Source organism: Oncorhynchus clarkii, chromosome 17 (genome assembly GCF_045791955.1).
Source record: "Oncorhynchus clarkii lewisi isolate Uvic-CL-2024 chromosome 17, UVic_Ocla_1.0, whole genome shotgun sequence".
NCBI lineage: Eukaryota > Metazoa > Chordata > Actinopteri > Salmoniformes > Salmonidae > Oncorhynchus > Oncorhynchus clarkii.
In genome coordinates, this window is record NC_092163.1 from 52841101 (window position 1) to 52868610 (window position 27510).

General features: G+C 42.8%; 2 protein-coding genes across 5 annotated transcripts; one reads left to right on the forward strand and one right to left on the reverse strand.

Annotated features, from left to right (window-relative positions):
• Positions 1–184: 184 nt before the first annotated feature.
• Positions 185–8392, forward strand: LOC139371091 (myosin, light chain 6, alkali, smooth muscle and non-muscle). 2 transcript variants are annotated; one of them, XM_071111157.1, is made up of 7 exons: positions 185–403; positions 675–702; positions 2153–2296; positions 3168–3341; positions 4879–4956; positions 5287–5322; positions 7870–8392. In XM_071111157.1, exons 1-6 carry the CDS (start codon positions 314–316, stop codon positions 5313–5315), a joined length of 543 nt encoding a protein of 180 aa, XP_070967258.1. In that variant the 5' UTR covers positions 185–313; the 3' UTR covers positions 5316–5322; positions 7870–8392. The 2 variants fall into 2 exon arrangements, with proteins under 2 accessions (XP_070967258.1, XP_070967256.1); XM_071111155.1 differs by lacking the exon at positions 5287–5322.
• A 3116-nt stretch (positions 8393–11508) lies between these two features.
• On the reverse strand, positions 11509–25779 carry LOC139371092 (SWI/SNF related BAF chromatin remodeling complex subunit C2). 3 transcript variants are annotated; one of them, XM_071111159.1, is made up of 25 exons: positions 25648–25779; positions 24676–24795; positions 24451–24536; positions 24146–24227; positions 23955–24047; positions 23106–23175; positions 22876–22945; positions 21418–21493; positions 20776–21023; positions 20515–20639; positions 20008–20067; positions 19691–19859; positions 19530–19601; positions 19244–19357; positions 18973–19126; positions 18757–18876; positions 18586–18648; positions 18140–18398; positions 17719–17880; positions 17505–17566; positions 17226–17352; positions 16935–17098; positions 15663–15797; positions 15158–15536; positions 11509–14250 (listed from the first exon to the last, which is right to left on the reverse strand). In XM_071111159.1, the coding sequence occupies exons 1-25, from the start codon at positions 25756–25758 to the stop codon at positions 14186–14188; spliced, it is 3186 nt and encodes a 1061-aa protein (XP_070967260.1). In that variant the 5' UTR covers positions 25759–25779; the 3' UTR covers positions 11509–14185. The 3 variants fall into 3 exon arrangements, with proteins under 3 accessions (XP_070967260.1, XP_070967259.1, XP_070967261.1); XM_071111158.1 differs by having other exon boundaries at positions 20770–21023; XM_071111160.1 differs by having other exon boundaries at positions 20770–21023; positions 24146–24221; positions 25648–25776.
• Positions 25780–27510: the final 1731 nt, after the last annotated feature.

Below are 27510 nucleotides of genomic sequence, written 5' to 3' on the forward strand. Positions count from 1 at the left end.
TACTCTAGCTACAGTTTATATATTCGTACCACACGATGGCGCACTTGTTCAATCATACAAATGGTTAATATGACTCGTATGATCGTCCACATGAAAGCTTCAATGGAATTGGCTAACAAATTCTGTTTTTCCACCACCACAGCATACATACACCAATATTTATTTACTCGCTTTAAAGAACAATCAGGATTCCAATAAACTCACGTTTGGACAGTTGTTGCACCTATTTTGCAGAATTACGGTAAATAATCCGAAAAGGCAACGCCTGCCAGATGTGATTGGTTTGTACAGTGCATGAATTAAGGATGACGTCATGAGCATAGTTTTCTTAACGTTCGCGTCTATCGGTCTACATTCCCCTGACCTCCGCCCGTTGACAGGATTCGAACCAAGCCCAGAAATGGTAAATGCCTTTGCTTTGTTCTGTTTTAAAGATTGGTATGTGACGTGCAGTGTAGACTGTTAGGCTAGCAAAATGTCGTTTTAAATTCGTGTAGACAAAGCCTGTTAGCTAGCTAATCCACCGAAGACGTTTCACTGCTGGATTATCATACCGTGGCTGGCCAATGTTAGCTGGTTAATGTATTTATCTAGCTAGCTACTTGTTCTCTTCATCTTCGATAATCATATTAATTTGTTTTTCCCTTTTCATTCTTGCCGTACCTTTTAACCAGTCTGACTTCTCAGAAGACCAGATCATTGGTGAGTTTCAATCAGCTTTGTGACAGTAACGTTATTTGAAGGCTAACTAGCTACTGTAAAATGTTAGCTAGTTGCTAGTCTATCCCCTTGCTTCATCTGTGCCATTCATTGTGGAATAGCTCTACTTCTTTCCTGTCCCCTTTGTTGTGAGAAGCAGTTTCCCTGCTGACAAGTTGATATAAACTGGAGTTTATGGTGAGTGTTTTTTGTTGGACGGACCAGGTTTTGTTTTTTCTAGCCATTTTGGGAAGACCTTGCATTATTAGAGGCGTTGTCGTCTGTCATGCACACATCAACGAATGGTGATATACAATTACAAAAATATTGATTCACGGTTGTCTATTGGCGCAGTCAATCCCCTCCTTTTGATCCCCACATAGCGGTTTGATTGAATGGTCTTTCATCAAATTAATGTTTTGTGTTGAATGTTACTGACCAACTAATTTTGCACTGAGTCCTGTGCCTGGTATTTTTATGCATGCAGAACAAAGTAAAGGAACACGTCAACATGTCAAGGCATTATGGCTAGTCATTATACGACCTGAGTGTTCAAAATCCAGGCTACTTTGATGAAAGAGTTGCCGTTTAGTAATTCCATTTTAGTGTAGTTTATTTTGCCAACACCAATTTTGGTATTATTTATCTGTTCCGTTTATTGTTGTGTGATGTCTAGTTCGGCTACCTAGCTACGTCCTTAATTTAGTAGAGGAACCGGAAGTTCTCAATTCTGGAACGTGAATTCATTCGTTCCCGATGTCAGAACTGTATCAAATGTCTAGATATATTAGTGAAAATCAGGCCTCTATATTGTAATTTGTTCCCTTCACTGGTGTTGACTCGTATACATTGTGTAAACAAAAGGAAATGACTAAACCACTTATTAACGAGTTGTACGCCTCAAAGGCGTGGCCGAATTAAACCTCAGACATGCTGTTCTTTGAAATTAAGTTGGCGAAGCATAATGAAACCATTTAGCAAGAATATATGTAGCGACATAGTGTTACTATAGGCGACTCATAGATTGCCTGTGCTTTTTTCTTTTACTCAATCAATGGCATTTTTAGGAGTTTAGTTTCGCAGTTGCTAGATTTCCTTTGCGGTCGTTTGGTTGATAGATTACGCCACCAGCGCTTGCTGTCAATGCCATATATGGGTAAATGAGTGGCTGCTGTGTAGTTCCAGACTCGGGATGCGCATCATACCAGCGATGGAAGGCAAGCACCATAACAATGACCCTGGGAAATGACCCTTATGTCAGAAACCATTCCAATAGAGGCCACCGAATTTACTGTAGATTACACATAATCAAAGAAACAACAAAACAAAAAATCTTTGGATTCTCTTTCTTGACCATTTTTATGGGTGGGGGGTAAACCAAAACACATACACACTCAATCCAGCTCTGCTTTTTTTGTGCTTTTTTTACGCCTTTCCTCTCCCCATCTGTCAGAGTTCAAGGAGGCCTTCCTGCTGTTTGACAGGACGGGCGATGGGAAGATCAGCTACAGCCAGTGTGGTGATGTCATGCGGGCCCTCGGCCAGAACCCCGTCAACGCTGAGGTCCTCAAGGTCCTGGGCAACCCCAAGTCAGAAGGTCAGCCCTACTTCTAGATGCTTACTGAACATTTACCATTAGTATCTATTGGCTGGATCAAACTTATAAAAGTATTACACACATCAGTTAACATTAGTAAGATTTTATTCCTGCATGGCATCATCTTGTGTTCAGCTAGATTTAGGCCTATCCTCCAAAGCTTAGGGCTGGTGTGTTTTTAGGTCTGTTGCTGTTTGTAGTCAACCTCTTCACCAAACCAGTTTGACTAATTCATATCCGGTTAGGTGGAAGATGTCAATTAATGTGCTTAAGCATCCAAGGATAAAACTGACGAAACAGAATGTTCTTCTGGGTATGACATTCCCATCCTATGGAGTGTGAACTTATCCTTGTGTGTAATCTGCAATTGTCAAGTACCACATATGTTCTGTGTTGTAGTCACGCGTTGTGTGGGGTTCTGTTCTTACGTGTGCTAATTACACACAGAATAGATGCAGCTCATGTCAACAAGATCTGATAACATAAAGATTATCAATTTATAGAGAAACGCAAGTTTACCACTAATTAGGAATTTATAAGGTTTGTGGATTTGTTCAGATTTTTTACAGAATTCAAAATCAAATCGACATTTTATTGGTCACGTACACAGATTTGCAGGTGTTATAGCGTTCCGACAAAGTTGGGCTACACATAGTGGGACTGAGTACAGTAGTTTGTCCTATGGGGATCTAAGAAATTCTTATCAAAGCTCTCCTTTTTTTAATAAATACATTCCAAGCCATTATTTTTACTCTCAGTATGTGGGCCTAGATGTAGATCTTTCATATAAGTTATTATCTCTGTTTATAGCAAAGTAATAGTAGTTTCTATTAATAGTATCTAGTAATAGTTTTTTTTCTCCACTCCCCAGAAATGAACCACAAAATGCTGGACTTTGAGCAGTTCCTGCCCATGCTACAGGCCATCGCTAAAAACAAGGACCAGGGCTCCTTTGAGGACTTTGTGGAGGGTCTGCGTGTCTTTGACAAGGAGGGCAACGGCACAGTGATGGGCGCTGAGCTGCGCCACGTCCTCACAACACTCGGTAAGACCTCAGAACGATCTTATAGCTTTCATGAAGCATTTGTAAGTGCTGTCACTGGCTAGGTTTACATCTCCCCTTGTGAAAAGATATAGAACTGCACCGTCTGTTTATTTCTCTTGTATTAGTGAATGGTTTATATTACAGTATATAAGCCAACGGTTTATTTATCTTGTATTAGTGAATGCTTTATATTACACTATATAAGCCAACAGTTTTTATTTCTTGTACTTGAGAGCTCAACTTCAGCTTAAAGAGCAACTGCCCCTAAAAAACGAATTTCCCATTTAGAAACATCCTATGTGGCATCGATATGAGTCAGAAACATTTATTCTACTGTTAAAATTGATTACAAATTGTAAATAGGATAACTTTGGTCATAGTCAGTTTTGTCCAAAACAGAGTTTGAGGCGTGAGGTCATGATAGATAGGCTTTCCAAATTCAAACTAATTTTGCCGCAGTTGCACACCAGCTAGCTAAAGCTAATTAGTGAAATAATTTGGCCAACTCTTCCCACCTGCAAACACACGAGACACACATCAAACCCGCACCCTGAAACCAGCTCCTGTTTGAATTCAGTCATAGCATTTCTTAATGAACCAAATTTTAAAACGAGGCCAAATCAGGGAGTGCATTCGTTGTTTAACACTCCAGATAAACCATTGACATTCATCTCTTGATGGTTTTACCTGAAGAATTGAATTTGGATCAAGCGAAACATTTGATCCACACAGTCCTGATAGTTTACCTCTTCTCCTTATCAACCACACCTGACTGTTGTACCAAAGGTCTTCATTGTCACTAATCAGTAATCACCTCTTAAACTAGTGACTCAATGCCCTACTGTATCCATATTGATACACTTGATTTGCATCCTGGATATCTTTCTTGTCAGTAAGGCGATTGGGCAATACAAATGACAAGATGTGGCTTTGTTGAGTCTCCCTGGTTAACTGTGTCAGTGTGCCTCTGGGCATGTCTGCTTGGTAGTGTAGGGATTGACATTTAAGGGTTGCAAGTGAACTTGGCAGACATTAAAGTTAAACCTGCGCCGAGGTTGCCTCATTGGGCAGGTGAAAAAGTGAAAACAACCGAACTGTAAATAATTCCTGTAGCCTAAAACTAATCTTACTGGTTCCTCCACACTTTTTTAGTGAAATAGACTATTTATGGATGTTGGGTAAGTTGAGCCTGCTCTGAGTTATAATTATTCTTTTTTTTTTTTTTTACTGATAACAACCCAAATACAAAGAATTCCAGTCTTGAGCATTCTGATTTCTCTCCTATGTGTAGATAAAAGGCAGGCAATAAATGGCACTTCTGTGTGTAAATAGTTAATTTGCCTGAAAATGTAAGTAATCATAATAGTAAGGGGGGACCCAAAAATACTCCTGACTTGTCTTTCAGACTTTGTCAATCCGTCTAGTGGCTTTTACCTTTGTAGAATGAAAGGAAAGATGGGATTCCCTTGCTGTACACTGTCTTTTTGTCTATTTATCTGTTATGAGAATGTAAAAGAGCATTTAATTTGTGTTGCAGGTGAGAAAATGACAGAAGAGGAGGTGGAGACTCTGTTAGCAGGACACGAAGATGCAAACGGCTGCATCAACTATGAAGGTAAAGCAGAGTGGTAAACTGGATGGATATGATGGCTGTAAAGAGAGAACACTGAACCTCATCCTGTACTGTAGAATATATTACAATGCTTGAGGAATTACCCTTTCCCATAGTGTTTGAATAATAAGACATGAATTGTAACAAAATCCAATAACGAAATACAATTGACTTGAATGGGATGTACTTGTGTTTTGTGCCACGTAACCACAAAGCCCTATGATTATTAAGAAGGAGTAGGCGTAGGACTGGCTGGAGTTTGTATTATTGGATTTCAGGTGTGTGTCCCCCTTGTGTTGTCCCTTCACTGACCTCCCTGTTCCTCTCCCACAGTCTTTGTCCGCCACATCATGTCCGGCTGAGCGGCGAGTACGAGCAGACCCCCTAAAGCCCCCCCCCCCCCCCCCCTCTGTTGTCTACCACCCCAGCAGTGGGCTCTCACCTGCTCTGGGAGACTTGTGTGTAGGGGGAGGAGGGGGCCCTCTTGTCAGCCCATCACTGCACAGAATGCTCCTACTCCTAGCTACTGATGCCACACATATAGCCAGTAGTTTACTAACAGTTTTACTCTTTAATGTTTTAAAGTGATACTTGTTTGGGGTTGTGTGGGGGGACCGGGTGCTCCTAGTCTATCTAACACACTTGTTTAATAAGTGGCAGGCTGTTGTAGAGATGCAGAGTAAAAGCTATGATACTAATAGAGTAGGATATTGCTCTGTGCCATGATGGTGTTGTCAGAGGCTGCTGGGTTCCTGTGATGGAGTCAGTGGTTCGAATTTATGGTTTGATCTCTGTTCTCTTTAACTTTCTATCTTGCAGGGCCCTTCTCCTGCCCAGCTCCCTCGCCTCTCTCCCCCTCCTCTGGCTGTTGCCTGCATGTAGCGTCTCTGCATGTGTCTAGGTGGCTCCTCTAAATTACCCCCATGGACATTGACTCTCCAACTGGAGGAGGGCAGGACACTGACAGGGGGGTCTGTTAGCTAGACTAGATGGGTGACAGTTCAACTCCGAATGTCGGAGAGAGAGGGGTTTGGATAAAGTGGTGTGCAATAATAAGGAATTCTTAATGGTTGAATTATCGTCCTCTACTATAATGATTTCCAACTATTGCAGTGAGTAGCTCCATTTCCTTGGCTGGTGACTTCTGTTCCCTTGTACTGAAGGAAGCTGCTGCTGGTACTGTAAGCGTGCTAGAACCTTGATTTATTTTTTTCCCCTGCCTTTCTGCCAGATCCATCGCTCCTCCTCCTTCCTCACAGCTGTCCTTGTTCTCCTCTGTTAGAACAGCCCAAATAAGGAAGGGGGTTGCTAATCCTAACACATTCCAGGTCCTGAGGCCTGGCTGAGCAAATCCTTTGCTGTTCTGGCTCGCTAGGAGATAGTTTCTCTCTGTGTCCCTCCCTCTACAGTTCCCCCTCCCTCGCTCCTGCCTCTAATGCTCAACCTTTTAATGCTGATTCTCTCTTCTGTCTGACTGACATATGGAGTCTCTGTGGATCAGATTCAGGCTTCAGCATCCAGCTGAGAGCAGTGCTCATGTTGGGGAGGACTTACACTGCATTCGGAAAGTATTCAGACACCTTAACTTTTTTCCACATTTTGTTACGTGACAGCCTTATTTTGTTTGCTCCTCAATCTACACACAATAGCCCATAATGACAAAGCAAAAACAGGTTTTTATATATTTTTTTGCAGATTTAGAAAATAAAAAAACGAATCACATTTACATATGTTTTCAGTACTTTGTTGAAGTTCCTTTGGCAGTAATTACAGCCTTGAGTCTTCTTGGGTATGACGCTACAAGCTTGGTACACCTGGAGAGTTGGTTGTCCTTCTGGAAGGTTCTCTCATTTCCACAAAGGAACTCTGGAGCTCTGTCAGAGTGACCATTGGGTTCTTGGTCACCTCCCTGACCAAGGCCCTTCTCCCCCAATTGCTCAGTTTGGCCAGGCGGCCAGCTCTAGGAAGAGTCTTGGTGGTTTCAAACTTCTTCCATTTAAGAATGGAGGCCACTGTGTTCTTGGAGACCTTCAATGCTGCATAAATGTTTTGGTTCCTTTCTCCAGATCTGTTGCGTGACACAATCCTGTCTTTGAGCTTTACGGACAATTCCTTTGACCTCATGGCTTAGTTTTTGCGCTGACGTGCACTGTCAACTGTGGGACCATAGACAAGTGTGTGCCTTTCCAAATCATGTCAAATCAATTGAATTTACCACAGGTGGACTCCAATCACGTTATAGAAACATCTCAAGGATGATCAATGAAAACAGGATACACCTGAGATCAATTTTGAATCTCATAGCGAAGGGTCTGAATACTTATGTGAAGTTTATTTGTTGTATTTTTTAAAATACATTTGTTAATATTTCTTAACTTGTTTTCGCTTTGTCATTTATAGGGTATTGTGTGTAGTAGATTGATGAGGGGGAAAAAGCATTTAATACATTTTAGAAATAGGCTGTAATGTAACAAAATGTGCAAAAAGGGAAGGGGTCTGAATAGTTTTTGAATGCACTGTACCTCTCTGTTGATTCATTGTAATTTCTCCTTGTGATTTTTAAATATATAGGTGTCTGTAGACTGTGACATCCTTTGAGTGTGCTTTGAAATGACAGCTTGGTGGGATAATGCTTAGAAAGGCTTTTGGTCAAATTTCTTTGCATGTAATAGCCCCTCCATAAATTATTCTCGGATACCCAAGCCATTTCATATTGAACCATTCAGTAATGAGTCACAGTATGAATTCATAAGGAATATAAGGCCCTCAATCTTCATGGTGAGTCTGGGGCTATTTGGGAGAGATGGGAGGCTATAGCACTGCTGGCAGATGCTGGAGGTGGGGTTTGCTCTAGGCTCTTCTCAGACACTGCTGACCAAGCATGCTGCTGATGATCTTTCTTCTTCTCTCCCTCAGAACTCGTCCGGATGGTGATGAGTGGTTGAAGATTAAGAACACATCCGGATCACTTTATTCCCAAATGTTTTTTTTCTTCTATTATATACGCAACGTCTGTCTCACCCCCATCCACTGTCATTCCCCACCCAACTCTTGTTAGCCCTCGTTTTGTCATATTTTTTGTATTTTCTTTCAGAAGTGCCTTTTCTGTGTCTGAGTTGAAGAGCCCCTTTTCATTTCACTTCAAAATATCATCCAACCACGGAGGCGCATGCTATCATGCCTGGCTCGTGGACAGAATTGGCAATAACATTCCCTGGATTATTCCATACATTCCCATCACCCACCCTGTCACTCAACCCTTGTCAGCCCCACCACCAAATAGCTGTTTTTTTATACGGAGGAGATGCATGTTCATTGGCTGAGACCATGCTGTAATGTGGGTTTTACCAGGCCAACCAACCAATCATGAAATTACAGATTTACTGTCATGTATATGTTATAACGAACGGTATTTAATAAAAACCCCCAGTTTCTGAAAGTACTGTATTTTTTCTTTTTAATAAAACGATGGTGAAGCAACATTCTTAATTTAGTTTAAGAGTCAGTGGAATTCTAAGAAAGCAGCAGTGCAGTAATATACAAATGGATACATCATGTACTGGACCATTTTGGCCTAGTGTCCAGGATGGGCCGGATACCTAGCTATTCTGGCTACACATCTGGGATCGCTAAGAGGGTGCATGTTTTGAGTTGACACCATGTAATGCAATCTAGGAAGTGGTATTCAAGTAGCAGAGTTTAACCGTTGGATAATTTAAGTGAACAAACTTCTCTGATAGCTTTCTCTCAAATGTAAAGGTCATTTGAATATTTTAACAGAACTGTATAGGGCCTTTATTCTTTGCTTATTGTAAGGCCTACTCAACTTTGTCATAGTATCTTTTTTGCAGTAGTCCTTTATGGTAAGATGGGTATGTTCTATTGCAGTGGCCCTGTATAGTTCTCTGATGTAGTTCCAGTACTTACACCAGCCCTTGTATGGTAATGCAGGTATGAGTCTATTTGCTCTGAGGCAGTAGGCCCTGTATGGTAAGGTGAGATATTTTCCCGCTGGATTGTTTGTGGTCTCTGTAGTATCTGTTTAGTACTAGGTGATAGTTCAGAGGAAAATTAGAAACGTACAGTATGTTCAGGATGCAGCAGTCTCATGCATGGAGGGGGGGGGGGGGGGGGCTGTAAGTAAGACAACCCACACAGCCTGCCCTCTTGTGGTGCCTGCAGTGCAGACACTGACTTTAGGATTATTTCCATATAGGCCTAATGTCACATGAAAAAAGTGAAAGATCCTCAGTCTATTCCTTGATATAAAAGTTGTGTAAAGAAATGGACGAGGAGTAATAGTTCTCTCAAATGTAGGGGTCAAAATGATTAAAATCCCTTTTTTTCAATACCTCACCGTGCGAGGATAACGACACTGAGCCTTTTCCTAAAATGTTTTTTGAGATTGGAGACACACTGGTAGAGATATTAGACCTTCTCAGTCGCCGGACTTAAGCCCCATTGAAAACCTGTGGTTTGAATTGAAGAGGGCAGTCCATAAGCACAGACGAAGGATATCAAGGATCTGGAAAGAGGAATGGTCTAAGATCTTCCCAATGTGTTTTCCAATCTCAAACATAAAAAAAAAGGCACAGTGCTGTTATCCTTGTAAGGTGATGTATTGAAAGCAGGTGTCAATTTTGACCCCTGACTTAAAAATAATAAAATTACTTGTTAAAGGTCCAATGCAGCGGTTTCTAACTCGATATCAAATCATTTATGGGTAACAATGAAGTACCTTACAGTGATTGTTTTCAATTAAATGGTCAAAAGGAAACCAATAGCTTCTTAGCTAAGAGCAATTTCTCAAGCAAGAATTTTTCAAGTGTAACAGATGTAGTAGTAACTCTCTTGCGTTATGTATTTAAAGAAAAGACTGGCCAGCCAGCGATCCCAGTTGATGGTGTTTATTCTGACGATAAGACACGTAGAAACACAGATGTACAGGACAACAGAATGTTGATGGCAGTATATTTGTGATTCGTCGCTTGCATGTCAATATCAGACGGGGTATTTTGTAAACATAACAATGACAAAAATAGTACAAAATACAATAAATGTAAGTGTCTGACGATAGACAAAAGGAAGCACATTAGATGTGCAGGACAACAGTGTGTTTGTTGATGGTTGTAGATTCGTAATTCATCTGTTGGCATGGAAATAACTCAATTAGCAGGGAGCTAATGTGACCATTAGAATTAGAGCATGCTAGCTAACTCGCGCTTTTTAGCAATTACGTACAAAAGCACATGCCAGAATGCCCCCATTATCTAACAGGTACCGTGCACATATACACCGAGTATACAAAATATTAGGAATACCTGCTCTTTCCATGACCAGGTGAATCCAGGTGAAAGCTATAATCCCTTATTGATGTCACTTGTTAAATCCACTTCGATCAGTGTAGATGAAGGGGAGGAGACATGTTAAACAAGGATTTTTAAATCGAGACAATTGAGATATGGATTGTGCATATGTGCCATTCAGAGGGTGAATGGGCGAGACAAAATATTTAAGTGTCTTTGAACAGGGTATGGTAGTAGGTGCCAGGTACACCGGTTTAAATGTTTCAAGAACTGCAATGCTGCAGGGTTTTTCACACAACAGTTTCCCATGTGTATCAAGGATGGCCTACCACCAAAAAGACATCCAGCCAACTTGACACAACTGTGAGAAGCATTGGAGTCAACATGGGCCAACATCCCTGTAGAACGCTTCCAACGAATGTAGGCTGTTTTGAGGGAAAGGGGGTGCAACTCAATAGGAAGGTGTTCCTAAAGTTTGGTATACTCAGTGTATATACATCAGGACATGTACAAAGTGAACTCGTACACATTGTACATTTGAAAATAGAATGCATTATTTCAGAACGTGAGCTCCTGCTTGCATGTTAATATCAGACTGGGAAGAATTGATATTCATGATCTATCTCCCCCTATCTGCAAGCGTTACGAATGGCATAACACTTTATTGATATGTAAATTCACCCAACCAATAAGAATACATAAACATCGAAAACATAGTTCTGCAGTGGCAAGTGGAAACATAACCAACATTGTTACACTAGGACTGTCTGGGAGTGGTCTGAGCTGGGAGGGGAAAACTGAAAGCTAGCTGTTATTGGCAGAAAGGTTTGGAACTCTCTTTCTTATTGGTCTACAAACTCATTTACCACCTGGGGTTGTCAACAGGCAGTGCAAAACTCCATCCCACCAAAACAGGCTGAAATTTCAGGCGGTCTTTTCAAGCCACTCTTAAGACTAAAAGCGCATTATCACCATTTCCACAGTTTTTTTCCAACATCAATGTGGAAATATATATATATATAAAACTTAGGAAAAATCAGTTTTGATTGCACAGGGCCTTTAAACAAAATCTCTTTCTTTGAGCAATTGTATTAGTATAAAATAATATAATTAAAAACAAATTTATTGCATACAATACAGCTCAGTATTTTAATTATTTCTTTTATACAGTCATTTTTGCTCGTCTTTATCCAGGGTGTCAATAATTGCGATCCCCACAGTAGCAACAATGACCAAACTATACACGTCACGTCATCTTCATTTATTTGACTTTCCCCCAAAAATTGTAAGTAAAACCTTCGCATATATATATATTTTAATTCAATACGAACGGCAGAGCAACTGTTGACACTCATTTGGCAAGAGTTTGACTGAGGAAAGGTTAATTTCTACTGTATAATCAATGCAATCATTGCTATCGTTAGCAATCATGAAAAATAAACAGAAACTGAACATACACACGTATTTCATATCACGAAATCCACACAATGCAATAACAGAGACCAAAGCAGTCCATCCATGGTCACGACTGTAGTGAAGTTTCTAACACTGGCTATCTGGACACAAGTTGTATTATCAGAGTATATGTACGACACTGTCAGAGGAGTGGGTTTGTGTAATGTGTTGCTGTGTCATAATTTTCTACTTCTGTATGAGAACAATGAGCATCCCAATTCCTCAGCCTTTGTAACAATTCAAAAACAATGGCACAAGGGGGTTAGATGGAAATGAACTGAAGGAACAGTGGGGAAAACACACCCATGCTCACAGTCACACTGATTGAAAGGTCATGGAGGCCTATCAGGATCGCGCACATGACAATGAGGGAGGGGATTAGAGGTTACATAGATAATAAAATACTGCAATAAAATGCAAACAATAATATCAAAGAAACAAAAATGGAAAACCTGACAGTCAAATATTATAAAAATAGATAGGATACATAGAGAAGATATTGTTTACAGATATTAAAAGGACACAATTCTCCTCTGTAAGCTGAACTGACTTCTCAGATTCCTTGATTTAGAAAGTTATTTTGTAACATTAAAGCCATCACATACTAACAGCTTCATGCGAGTTGGACAGGTTATTGGAAAACACAAAACAAACTATAAAAATCAGTGGATTTCTAAATGTCCGCATCCCACAAACTCATATGGAGAAAATTGCAAACCTAAAAAAATGAACAGAGTTGTGATGGTGATACCTGCTATCTTTGAAGTTGCCAATAAGGTTCTTCCGGAGCTATATCCAGTCATTGTTTTAGAGTATAATCTCTACAATGGTATGATTCACTGATACTGACTAGCCATACTGGACATACTGACAAACACCATCTTATTTGTGCAGTTACTGCTAGGCTTATGATTATGCTCTGCTCTGAGCATGTGCAACTGTTTCAGAAGTGCTTCAGATGTTAAACTTAAAAAACAAAGGGCTCTGTTCAATCTGTATTGCTGAAGTGTTACAGATTGTGCGATAGCAATGTAAAGGTAATTTCTGATTGAGCTGACATATGCAGTGTTTACTGTGAATGCAGTCTCCGCTAACATTGCCTTTACATTTCAATCACACTGTAACGTTAAACTTTTGCTATATGGATTGAATCGAGCCCAAAATAGAGTTCAAATAAGGCCTTTTAGGACATTGTGTCCTAGAGGACACTGACTCTGGGGGTGTGGCCCTTCATCAATACTTTAAGTGGTTTCTAATGCTCAGTCATGGAGGGATTTTCTGTTCTAATTGGAATGAAACATTCGTAACAGAAAATCCAGTTTACAGTACATAATCTTAATAACAAATGGCAGTAGGGCAAGATGAGACGGTTTCCACGTAGAATACATATCATTACAAAAGAGTAATACCATTCGTTCATCCTTTTTCATTTCCCTAACACATACTTTGTTTCAGTTTACGATACATCTAACCAACAGACCAACCCCAATGCTCTAGAACAGCACATTCACACACATAGGGCAACAAGCAGCCAAACCAATGAAATAAGGTGACCTAGAACTGAGAATCTCATATTTGGAAACTATGACGTCGTAGTAAAAGTTCAAAACAAGAGAGCAGCTAAGTGCTTCAGGTCAATTGAGTTAGGGCTCTATTCAATCTGTATTGCTGAAGTGTTACAGATTGCGCAATAGCAATGTAAAGGTCATTTCCAGATTGAGCTGACACATGCAGTGTTTACTGTGAATGCAGTCTCCGCTAACATTGCCTTTACATTTAAATCACGCTGTAACGCTGAACTTCTGCAACGCCTATTGAATAGAGCCATTAATAATGCTTCATGTCTCTAGATATGGCCACCGGGGAAACATCTTTTCAAAGTGCAAATCTTTTTTTTCTCTTTTATAAATTCCTACCAGGGGTACGGTGGGTGAATAGGTAGGTAGGTACCTCTGGGAACATGGTAGGACATCTGACTACAGTAAACTATAACAGGAAACGAAAGCACCAAAGCACCACTGGTCAAAGGACTGCTCAGACAAGAGCATTTTAGTTCTCTTCATATCCTCAGGTCAAGTGGTGTATTTACATGACCATTCTCTCTTGGTTTAACCTTGGGCTCTGATGTGAAAGGTGAAAGTCATTAGGCAACTTATGTCTGAAAAAATGCCTGGGGGACTGTTAGTTTGAAAACTGATAAAGTTCTTCATTGGTATTTTCTTGTTTAGTTGAGGGGGATCTTTATATTCACTCTGGTAAGGTAAGGTAGACTTCAGTGAAATGTTTTTGTTTTGCTTTTCTTTCTCATGTAAATCGTTCAAAATGTTAAACATGATCAAAGTTTGTTATATGTCCTTCAGTTTGACTTCTTCATTTTTAGATTAAACAGGCAGGATTCATAGGTACAAAGTGGTCAATGTCATTCAGTTTGCCAGGACCCTTTCTCTCACTCTCTTCTTCCCTCTCTCTTTTCACTGTGGAGGGGGAACTGGGGCTGAGGAGTGGTGTGTATCCTCAGGTAGAGTGGCACTAGGCTCTGGGTTCAAGAAAAGAGAATAACACACACACACACACACACACACACACACACACACACACACACACACACACACACACACACACACACACACACACACACACACACACACACACACACACACACACAGCAAAAACAATAAGTCACAGTAAAGTTCAAGTTGATTCCAGTGGCTCATGTGATTATTATTATTTATTTTTAATCCCTTTTTCTCCCCAACTTTGTGGTATCCAAATGGTAGTTACAGTCTTGTCTCATCTCTGCAACTCCCATACAGACTCGGGAGAGGCGAAGGTCGAGAGAAGTGCGTCCTCCGAAACACGACCCCGCCAAGCAGCACTGCTTCTTGACACAATACTCGCCTAACACGGAAGCCAGCCGCACCAACGTGTCGGAGGAAACACTGTACACCTGGCGACCGTGTCAGGCGCGTTGCGCCCGGCCTACCACCGGAGTTGCTAAAGCGCGATGGGACAAGGACAACCCGGCCGGCCAAACCCTCCCCTAACCCGGACGACGCTGGGCCAATTGTGCGCCGCTTGATGGGTCTCCCGGTTGAGGCCGGCTGCGAAACAGCCTGGGATCGAAACAGGATGACGCAACTAGCACTGCGGGGCGGCAGCGTAGCCTAGTGGTTAGAGCGTTGGACTAGTAACCGGAAGGTTGCGAGTTCAAACCCCCGAGCTGACAAGGTACAAATCTGTCGTTCTGCCCCTGAACAGGCAGTTAATCCACTGTTCCTAGGCCGTCATTGAAAATAAGAATTTGTTCTTAACTGACTTGCCTGGTTAAAAAAAAAAAAAAAAAAAAAAAAACGCTGCACCACTCAGTAGGCCCACGTGATTACTTTTGTACAGTATTAGCTAAATACTGAATTCACAGTTCGATAACACAAAGTGTGACTCACCGTGGAGTGTTGGGGTGGTGCTGGAGTGGGCCGTGGGGGGCTGGCCTGGCGGGCGGGGAGGTGAGGTGTGAGGACCACTGGGGGGCGGCTGGGGCTCAGCAGGCTGGGCAGAGGAAGGGATGGAGGTGGTAGGGGGTGCTGGGCTGGGAGCTGGCTGTGGTGCAGGGGTACTGAGGGTTGGCTGGGACTGGGTGGCTGAGGGGCCCTGGGGTGGGGGTGGGGGGCCAGTGGGGGCCGGGGCGGAGTGTGGGCCTCCAGTCTGGCTGTGCTGCTGGATCTGTTGGAAGTGCTGCTGACGCGCCCTCATCTCTGCATATTTCAGCTGCTCCATGTGGAACGACTGACGGTCTGCCAGTAGCTGCTGCCTCTGGTACTCCAACTACACACACAACACACACACACTCACAAAGGGTAAGAACATGTATATGCACACTCCAACCAACAAAGCAAAACAAACAAGTCTACTTAAACTACATCCCCCATAACCCTTCACTCCTTGACTCACCGCCTCCCTCTCTCGGTCCATGATGGTCTCCAGCTCTTCAAAGTGTCTAAGTTTGATCTCCAGCTTCTTCATCTGAGTCTCCACCAACAGAGCCACCAGAGACTTGATCTTCCTCTCCTCCACAGCAGCCAGGTGCTATGGAGAGAGAAACACCGAGAAGGATGGAGGGGGAGATAGAAATGGAGACGGGGGGGGGGGGGGAGAGAAATGTATAGGGGAGATCGAGAAAGAGAGAGAAGTATGGATGTGAGTCATCTTTTCATGTGAAATGGCACAGACATATTGAACAATCCCTGGTTGATAATCAGTCTGAGAAACAGATAGGGACAGATATGATTTAACCCCTGGGGGTTGGCTAGGAGAGCTGATCTAGGATCAAGTGCATCCTAATGTAATCTGGAATGAATTGCAAAAATATCTGAAGCTGGAGACTTATATTTCCCTCACTAACTTTAAACATCAGCTATCAGAGCAGCTAACCGATCACTGCAGCTGTACATAGCCCATCTGTAAATAGCCCACCCAATCTACCTACCTCATCCCCATATTGTTTTTATTTACTTTTCTGCTCTTTTGCAAACCAGTATTTCTACTTGCACATCATCATCTGCACATCTATCACTCCAGTGTTAATTTGCTAAATTGTAATTACTTGACTACTATGGCCTATTTTTTGCCTTACCTCCTCACGCCATTTGCACACACTGTATATAGACTTTCTTTTTTCTATTGTATTATTGACTGTATGCTTGCTTATTCCATGTGTAACTCTGTGTTGTTGTTTGTGTCGCACTGCTTTGCTTTATCTTGGCCAGGTCGCAGTTGTAAATGAGAACTTGTTCTCAACTAGCCTACCTGGTTAAATAAAGGTGAAAAAAAAATGTTTCTTATTCATTATGATCCCAAAGGCAAAACTGACCCTACAGATGTAGGATCTTAATTTTAGCCAGTTTGCTACAGCAGGAAATGAATCCTGCAGCAACAAGAAATGTGATTATAATTAATGGACCTTTTTTGTAGGGGTTGATGCATTTTTCGTTAGGGCAAATCAAGTCTGACATTTTAAAGTGGGAATTACAAACTTTAGAAGCCTTTTTAAACCTTAAACACACTGCTGCTGTGCAAGAAAATCCTCAGCAGCAAAATAGTGATCAAATTAAGATCCTACACCTGTAGATCAGCACTCCTACTCTGAGAAGTTTGATAAATACAGCCCCTCATCCTCGATCTGTGATTAGGGGGATCATGCTAAACACGGGTCAGAGGTCAGACCTTGGCTTTGACGGCAGCAGCAGCCAGGGCAGAGGCAGCTGCGGTAGCCAGGTTCCCCTCTCCCACATCCCGCTCCACCTTAGCCTTCCTCTCTCCCTCACTCTCTCCTTCTCTCTGGCTCTCCTCTGAGCCCTCCTTCCCTTCCTTATCCTTCTCTCCATCACCTAATGCAGAGAGGGAAACATAGAAGTCACACATAATTAAGTGTCTGTAAAAAACAAGAGACAGAGTTGACTATTTTACAAAGTTTACAGAGATACATTCAAATTCAGTCACAGACATAAACATTACCCATCTCCGAGTCGGTCTTCTCAGCCTCTTGCTCTCCCTCTCCTTCTCCCTCTCTTCCTCTCTCCTCCTCCTTCTTCCCGTTTTCTCCTTGCTTCTCCCCCTCTTCCATGGCTCCCTCTTTGTTCTCCTGTTATCACCATGGGGACAGGGACAAGGACAATGGTCAACACCTGAGTATAAATCATCACAACCTAGACAATTCAGACCCAGACCGTAGCTGGTTTCAGAAGACTCGACCACATAAACACAAGTAAAGTAGAAGTCCTAAAGACACCATACCTTGGTCTCCCTCTTCTCTTCACTGGATTGGCTGTCACTTTTACTCTCCTCACTGCTCTCTTCTGGAGGCAGAGAAAAGACAGATGAGTTGTCAGCAAGCCTAGTGTCCTAAGTGCACCCCACCGGAAACTCATTTCTCTTCATTGACATACAATACATGGAAATATGACCAAAGACAACTATAGTTCTAGATAATAGTAGATGGAAGCTGCACCAGGTTTTTCTCCCTCCTCCAGGCTGGTGCCTGCGATGCCGCTGCCTTCCAGGCCGTAGAGGGGGTCCTGTCTGCCACTGGTCCGCGCCGCCTCTTCCACCCTCCTCACATGGGCCTCCACCAGTGCTGCTGGGACCTCCTCCTTCATACGGGAAAACTCCTCTGAGAGAGAGAGAGGGGGAGGGAGGAAGGAAAGAGAGATAATGAACGGTGGTAAAAGAAGCAGGGAGATGGTTCTGAACCGTTGAAGGCTACACCAAATACACACGCCACCTCTAAAAAATATCTCTTGAGAAAAAAAAGATCCAAAACTTCCAAGACACTTCCTGGTAAATAAAGGTTAGCTAAACAGCTCTGACACACATCAGGACAGTCTGTACTCTGTGTGATCCAACGGTTATTTAGTTAGTTGACCTCTCACCCAGGGCAGATTTGGCGGCTGCGGAGGCCACGCGGGGGTCCACCACGGAGGCCAGGAAGGCCACTGTGCTCATGACGGGGTTGCCTGCCTGGCTGAAGGGGACGGGCTGGTAGGCCAGGGGGCCCAGGGACGAGGACGTGTCCTCCAGGTATGGGTCCTCGATGGGCAGACGCAGGAAGTGTAGGATACACTCGTCCTGGGTACGTGAGCCCACGTGCTCCGACACCTTGTTCCAGTCATCCTTGTACATCTCTAGACCCTGAGAGGAGAGGATATGATTGATATTAATAAGGATGTTATATTAAGCCCTAGGTTACATTTTCAGATAAGTTAATGTGTGTTTTTGTTGTCGATCCTCTCAACACTGTTTCAAGGTTATTTGGATTTAAAGGGCATTCTATTGAATGGTAATAAAGTGGATGAGACAGAGCTGTGTTGTTAGTTACCTCTAGCAGCAGTAGTGTCTCCTGTTCGGTCCAGTCTCGCATGGCGCTGGCAGCAGTCTTACTCTGCAGACAGGAAGAAGTAGCATCCCCGTAACACACCTCACTACTCTTTACAGATAGCTACACAGTGCACTATGATCCTCATCAGTCCTGCAGTGTTGTGAGCCATACCTTAGGAGGCCCAGTCTTCTTGCTGTACATGTCTGTCCTCAGGCCAAAGTTCTGCAGGTCGGCTGGCTGCTTCTCCTTCACCTTGTCTGGGAAGGACAGAATCTGCTGGGCCGCCGGAGTCTGGAGGGGACAGAGAGAAGTGGAGTGAAGCTACAGTCAAATAGAGGCATCTAGAACCAAAATATAGAAACAACCTGTCTGTGTGTGTCTGTGTACCTGGGAGGCCTTGGGCTGCAGGGGCACCAGGCTGGAGGGGGTGTCAGCCAGGACGTGGAAGTGGGAGGTGGGCGGGGGGCCCATGGGGGTGGGCCGGCTCTCTGAGTCCACCTGGTAGTTGATCAGACCCCACTGCTCCAGGAACGCATGCACCCTGAGGAAGAGGAAGAGGAGAGAGGGATAAATGGAGGCGGTAAATATTACTGCATGAAGTAGATGAAAAGACAATGCGACTGTGGTAAATGTCCTGTGTGCACTGAGTCCTCCCGACCTCATGATGGCACACACGTCTCCGGCCAGGTTCCTACGGCAGGCGGTGGAGGTAAGGTACTCCTGCGGGTTCAGCCTGTACGTGTCTATCATGAAGTTCCTATAGGCCAGGTAACTGTGAAGAGAAAGAGAGACTCTCGTCATTGGTTATGCAGCTAAGTTACTCCAAACTCCAAAGCTGTTGGTCTCTGTATAACACAGAAGAGTGTACATGTGTATTAAGCTAGGCATGTGTAATAATAATAATAATAATCATAATAACATTATGTTAGCATGTGTTTACTCACATCTCAGGGGTTTTGGATTTGTTCTTGCCGTTGAAAAACTCTGGGAGGGCTCTACGCTCGATAGCATGGACACTGGAAAAGACAGAAAGAGGTCAAACATACATCATTGATCAAACTATCATCATTGATGGTCGGGAGAGACGCGTAGATGTGTAGCCTACCTGTTGTAGTCGAACCAGGCAGCATAGCTGGGGATAATGATGTGGTGGGTCTGCTCGGTCACGTTGTCCTCATGGAGGTCCGACCCTTTCACCGGCTCTCCCTTCACACTCGGAGAGCCCTCCTCCTCCTCCTTTCCTGCAGTTTCCATGGATTCATCCTCTTGCTCATCTGTTCAAGAGATAAAAGAGGAGAGAGTGAAAATACAGATCAGGGGACAGATAAAGGATGGAGAAAGCTAAAATATTGTAAGAAGTGACCTCATCCTGCAGACAGTGTATATACACTGAGAACTTATTAAGTTGTTCAGGGAACTCACCCAGGTCTGTCATGGTACCTCCCTTTACTGGTGTTGACTCAGAGTCTTTCTTAGTGTTGGCTACACACACACACACACACAGACAGACAGAGAGAGAGAGGTATGGGGGGGAGAAAGAGAGAACGCGAGAGAGAGGGGTATGGGGGGAGAAAGAGATAAAGGGGTATGGGGGAGAGAGAGAGAGAGAGAAAGAGAGGGGTATGGAGGGGAGAGAGAGAAAGAGAGTGAGAGAGAGAGAGAAGGGTGTGAGGGGAGAGAGAGAGAGAAAGAGAGGGGTATGGAGGGGAGAGAGAGAAAGAGAGAGAGAGAGAAGGGTGTGGGGGGAGAGAGTTGCATTTCCTGTGATACAACAATTCAGTTCAACCCCTGACTTTGTCACAATGATGATGAATACTAACGTTTCAACCAATGTAAATATCAGGAGGACAAGCCAATTGGCAAAGTCTAAATCTTAAATATATATATATACACACACACACACGTACGTGTGTGAGCATGTGTACCTACCTGTCTTAGGTAGGGTGACCTCCTCCACTGCAGGTACAGGTGATGGTTCATCCAGATCTTTAGTCAGATCCTCTGGCTCCTCCTCTCTCTGGCCTCGCTTAGACTTAGTGTATGGGGTGGTGGGCCTACACACACACAAAGTTAGTCATTATGTGTATATCATTTTAAGGCTTATATTTCTTAGTCATTGTGTATTTCAGCAATCTACAGATCTCCCAATGTATTACACAGTAGTAAACAAAGGGTAACACACACCCACACCCTTTCTTTGTGTTCTTCTTCTTGCTCTCCTGGGGTGGTGGGGTGGGCGAGGGGGAGGGCGAGCGCTTCCTCTTCTTGGCACTGCCGGGCTTCTTGTCACGACGCTCGTCCCCTGGGGTGGTGACCTCATCCGTCAGGGTCTTGGCTGAGATTCTCTTCCTCTTGGGGCCCCCCTCCCCCACCTCATAGTCCTCCTCATTCATCCACTCATTAAACTGGTCAAGGTCCAGGATCCACTTGGCATGGACCTGAAGACACAGTTTATATGGTGTTCATTTAATGTAGTAAAATGTTAGATATTGGCTATAAAAAAAACACAAACAGAGAGGAGGGAGAAAGAGCGAGAGAAAAATAGAGACTTAAAGAGAGGGGAAGAGAGAGGATGTGTCCGAATCATGTCTTGCCTACTACTTACTAAAACAACATTATGTGTACTCAATGTACTACATACTATTTAGAACGTACTGTTTAGTAAAAATGTATGCAGCAAGCAACAAATATCAACAGACAATGTGTCATCTAATGCGCAATTGCATTGTTTCCTGCCATTTGTTCATTATGGTACAACCCCGTCCCTTTATCTGACTATCAGCTCACACAGAAAGACACAGAAAGAGAAGAAGGAAGGATGTGTGTGCCGACCTTCCTGGGTTTCTCTGGGCTGGGCGCTTCTTCCACAGCAGCCTCCACCTCACTGGCTGAGATCCAGGTGTCATAGCTGAGCAGCAGGGGACAGAGGTCAGAGGTTAGACTAGACTAATGTTTCTAGTGCACCACATGTCAACACATGGTGCTATAACACAGGCTGAGAAAACAGTGTGAAGCTCAAATGGTAAAGGAGATGTGGGTATGGGATAGAGAAAATGGTAAAGGAGATATGGGTATGGGATAGAGAAAATGGTAAAGGAGATGTGGGTATGGGATAGAGAAAATGGTAAAGGAGATGTGGGTATGGGATAGAGAAAATGGTAAAGGAGATATGGGTATGGGATAGAGAAAATGGTAAAGGAGATGTGGGTATGGGATAGAGAAAATGGTAAAGGAGATGTGGGTATGGGATAGAGAAAATGGTAAAGGAGATGTGGGTATGGGATAGAGAAAATGGTAAAGGAGATGTGGGTATGGGATAGAGAAAATGGTAAAGGAGATGTGGGTATGGGATAGAGAAAATGGTAAAGGAGATGTGGGTATGGGATAGAGAAAATGGTAAAGGAGATGTGGGTATGGGATAGAGAAAATGGTAAAGGAGATGTGGGTATGGGATAGAGAAAATGGTAAAGGAGATGTGGGTATGGGATAGAGAAAATGGTAAAGGAGATGTGGGTATGGGATAGAGAAAATGGTAAAGGAGATGTGGGTATGGGATAGAGAAAATGGCAGTGTACTTTCAATGCGTCTGCACCCCAAATTGTGACATTTAAGACACATGGTGCCATGCGGCCAGCAGAACACCACCCTGCATCCCACTGCTGGCTTGCTTTTGAAGCTAAGCAGAGTTGGTCCTGGATGGCAGACCAGATGCTGCTGGAAGTGGTGTTGGAGGACCAGTAGGGGTAACTCTTCTCTCTATTCTTAAGATCGAATCCCAATGCCCAAGGGCAGTGAAAGGGACACTGCCCTGCGTAGAGTGCTGTCTTTCGGATTGGATGGGATGTTTAATGGGTGTCCTGACTCTTTCTGGTCATTAAAGGTCCCATTATCGTATGAGATGGGGTGTTAACCCTGGTGTCCTTGCAGAATTCCCAACCTGGCCCCATTTCCATCATGGCCACTTAATCATCTCCCTCATTCCTAGTTGGCATATATCACTCCTCACCATGCTAGCTGTTGTATGATGAGCGTTCTGGCACAAAATGGTTGCCATGCATCACCCAGGTGGGTGCTGAACATGTGGTGGATGAGGTGTGTTTCCCCCTTACTGTGTAAAGTGCTTTGAGTACCAATGTAGAAAGGCGCTATATAAATCCAATCCATCATTATTATTATCATCATCATCATCCTGGGTTTCCATGGTGTTAGAGCACCCTGTTCTGCACAAGGCTTTATCCGAAGGTTGTGTTGACGTTGTCAGGCTGAGGCCCCAATATGGACAGTCCCTACCTGTCAGGATAGTATCCCCAGTGGAGCAGCACCTGCTTGTCTCTCTTCATTACCAGACGCACCCACTCCTCTGAACCAACGGGGGAGGGGAGAGGAAGAGAGAAAAATGTCTCTATGATCAATCCATTAGTCTAGTTAGCTAATAGACCAATTCACTTTCCAGGCATACATTCAGAACAAACATTCTGGCCACCAGATAACGTTTGATACATAATGTTAGACTGACTCACCCTCCTCAAGACTGGCAGGGATGGGAACCACCACATGGGAGCTGGACGTCTTGTCTTCAGTCACTGAGCCCTGCAGGAGACAGCAAACACACTCTGCTTAACTGTGTTGTACTGTATTCTATTATATTGTGCTGTATTGTATTGTGTTGTATTGTTTTGCATGAAGCTGTACTGTATTGTATTGTACTGCATTGTATTGTGCTGTATTGTTTTGTATGACGCTGTACTGTAATGTATTGTGCTGTATTGTTTTGTACGAAGCTGTACTGCATTGTATTGTACTGTATTGTGCTGTACTGTATTGTATTGTTTTGTATGAAGCTGTACTGTATTGTATTGTACTGTATTGTGCTGTATTATAATGTATTGTATTGTTTTGTATGAAGCTGTACTGTAATGTATTGTAATGTATTATTTTGTATGAAGCTGTACTGCATTGTATTGTACTGTATTGTGCTGTATTATAATGTATTGTATTGTTTTGTATGAAGCTGTACTGTAATGTATTGTGCTGTATTATAATGTATTGTATTGTTTTGTATGAAGCTGTACTGTAATGTATTGTATTGTATTGTTTTGTATGAAGCTGTACTGTAATGTATTGTTTTGTATGAAGCTGTATTGTACTCTAATGTATTGTGCTATACTGTAATGTATTGTGCTGTATTATAATGTATTGTATTGTTTTGTATGAAGCTGTACTGTAATGTATTGTAATGTATTATTTTGTATGAAGCTGTACTGCATTGTATTGTACTGTATTGTGCTGTATTGTATTGTTTTGTATGAAGCTGTACTGTATTGTGTACTCATACAGTTTCATCATTAGGTCAGTGAAGACAAGCCTACCTGGTGCCTCTTGATGATGTCCTTCAGTTTCCCCAGTAGCTTGGCCTCAATGTCAGAGCTCAGGTAGATCACTGGTCGACTCAGACAGTTGTTCTGATGGACAGATGCAGAGAAAGAGAGAGTCCATTTTAAAAAAGAGAGCGACACAGACAAAGAAAATAGTTTTCCAAAGAAGACAAGGGCAGACGGACCTGTACTAGAGATTTCTCGATAGTCATGAACATCTCCACATTGCGGTCCATCCGAGAAGGATTCTGAAAGTCAAACCTGCGCCTGCCATGAAGACAGACAGGAGTCAAAAATCTCACACAACCTCATAAAATAGTTCAATAAAAATGCATCATTGTGAAAATGAAAACGTCTCAAAGGATCAGTCTATTTGGTTTCATCTTAATCAGAACTTCTCAACCATACAACTTAGTGGGTTAAACTCATTTGAGGGGAGTGTAAGTGTAGTGAGCAAAACAAAATATGCAGGCTAGAATGAAACTCTTACCAGCCCTGATCGCTCTTGAACTTGTAGGCTGCAGCCAGAATGTGGCAGAGAGCCCCACCAGACTTAAAGTCCAGGAAACTCTTCATCTGAACAGAAAGACAGAGGGTCAGATACACTATTAGAACAGTGGAATAGGGGAAGCACAAGAGCAAATTGTGTGTGTGTGTGTGTGTGTGTGTGTGTGTGTGTGTGCCTGAGCACATGTGTGCGTGCAAGTTCTCTCACCGGCAACCTGGTGAGAGGTGGGTTGCTGACATGTCGTCCGAACACCTCCTCCTGAAACTGCAGCAGCTGGACCACCAGGCTGGACAGAGACTTGTTGGTGGGGGGCTCCGCCTGGATGTACTGAGGGACAAGAGAGAGAGAGGATTTACATGGAAATATCAGGATAAATATACATTGTAACTATGTTGACATGCACATCATCATTATTCTGGTATTATCCCATATATTCAAGTATGGTGTGAGTGAGTGGGTCTTAGATAGATCTTTGTAAGTTGGAACTGTACAATTAACAAAAACAGAGGTAATTTGATGGTCAAAGAAATTATAGGTTCATCTATGTGAATCTTTGTATTCTTTCTGTCTGGCCCAGGTTGAAAATGGTGGGGTTGAGCGCTTGCTCTGAGACAATAGACATGGCTTTTTTGGCAACACTATAATGAGAAAATCCTTCTCACCATCTGGGGGTAAAAGGAGCCGGAACATGAAAACTCATGGCGCTTATATTGCCCTAAAAGACCATGGAGTGAAATGGGGTGAAAGAGAAAACTGAAGGCGCCGGTAAAAAAAACAAAAAACTGTTTAACATCTGGATTTGTGCACTTGCGCTGGCAGGAGTAGGCATCTGCAATCCATGAAATTACCGTTAGCCAGCTAGCCAGCTAGCTAGCTAGGTTCCCTCCCCTCCCCCGAACAGCAACCCCCAACACAGGCCATTTATTTCCCTCTACTAAATGGGTGTAGAAACATCCACTTAAAACATATCAAGTGTCCATGTCCATCACGCGGCACGTTTCCTCAGCATCCTTTTGTTTCCGTCTCGTGAATGTGTGGATTAAACAACTGGACTATACTGCAACCCATCTCATCATACCCTCACTCGCCTGCCCACTCCTTCTACTGTTAAGATTGCCCTCTTTCATTTATGATCATATGAATGAATGTATTCATTACAATAACAAAATACAGCAGTACCTTTTTATAATTCTTGCCCAACCAAACGCGGACATTGTCGAACTGCGAGACTGTATCAGACGCTTCGAAATATTTTACGTTCGGGCCGCCGTCTTTCTTCCGCACCGCCATCTTTGTCTGCAGAATGTCGACGTCGACCGCCGCCCCGTGGTGGAAATATGACATTGCAGCCAATGGGCCCATTAATACCGCTGTAGTTGCAGTAAATGTACTGCAAGCGGTGTTGTTGTATAAAGAAAATTCAGTTTAAAGGGCTTTCACCCAGCCAGCATATATATATATATATATATTTACAGTACCAGTCAAAAGTTTGGACACATCTTCTCATTCAAGGGTTTTTCTTTATTTGTACTAGTTTCTACATTGTAAAGACATCAAAACTATGAAATAACACATATGGGAAAATGTAGTAACCAAAAAAGTGTTAGACAAATTAAAATTGATTTTAGATTTTTCAAAGTAGCCACCCTTTACCTTGATGACAACTTTGCACACTCTTGGCATTCTCTCAACCAGCTCGGAATACTTTTCCAATAATCTTGAAGGATTTCACACATTTGCTGAGCACTTGTTAGCTGCTTTTCCTTCACTCTGCAGTCCAACTCATCCCAAATCATCTCAGTTGGGTTGAGGTCGGGTGATTGTGGAGGCTAGGTCATCTGATGCAGCACTCCATCACTCTCCTTGGTCAAATACCCCTTACACAGCCTTGAGGTGTGTTTGGGTCATTGTCCTGTTGAAAAACAAATGATAGTCCCACTAAGCGCAAACCAGATGGGATGGTGCATAGCTGCAGAATGCTGTGTAGCTATGCTGGTTAGTGTGCCTTGCATTATAAATAAATCCTTCACAGTGTCACCAGCAAAGAACCCCCACACCATCACACGTCCTTCTCCATGCTTCACGTTGGGAACCACAAATGCGGAGATAATCCGTTCACCTATTCTGCGTCTCAGAAAGACGGTTGGAACCAAAAATCTCAAATTTGGACTCATCAGCCCAAAGGACAATTTACAACGGTCTAATATCCTTTGCTTGTGTTTCTTGGCACAAGCAAGTCTCTTCTTAGTATTGGTGTCCTTTAGTAGTGGTTTCTTTGCAGAAATTCGAACATGAAGGCCTAACTCACACAGTCTCCTCTGAACAGTTGATGTTGAGATGTGTCTGTTACTTGAACCCTGTGAAGCATTTATTTGGGCTGCAATCTGAGGCTGGTAAATCTAATGATCTTACCCTCTGCAGCAGAGGTAACGCTGGGTCTTCCTTTCCTGTGGCGGTCCTCATGAGAGCCAGTTTCATCATAGTGCTTGATGGTTTTTGCGACTGCACTTGAAGAAACTTTCAAAGTTCTTGACATGTTCCAGACTAAGTGATCGTCATGTCTCTCTAGGGGATCGGTGTCCCTCCTGCGAGACGGTTGAGCTAATGTAGGATTAACATGAGGTTGTAAGTAACAAATACAATTCCCAGACATGTCTGATATGGGCAGAAAGCTTAAATTATTGTTAATCTAACTGCACTGTCCAATTTACAGTAGCTATTACAGTGAAAGAATGCCATGCTATGGTTTGAGGAGAGTGCACAATTATGAACTTTAAAATGTATTATTAATATACCAATTATGCACATTTGGGCAGTCTTGATAGAACATTTTGAACAGATATGCAATGGTTCATTGGATCAGTCTAAAACTTTGCACATACACTGCTGCCATCTAGTGGCCAAAATCAAAATCGCGCCTGGGCTGGAATAATACGTTATTGCCCTTCTCTTGCACTTCAAAGATGGCAAAAAAAAAAAAAAAAAAAAAAAACTCATCTTTCTTCTTTGTATTATCTTTTACCAGATCTAATGTATTATATT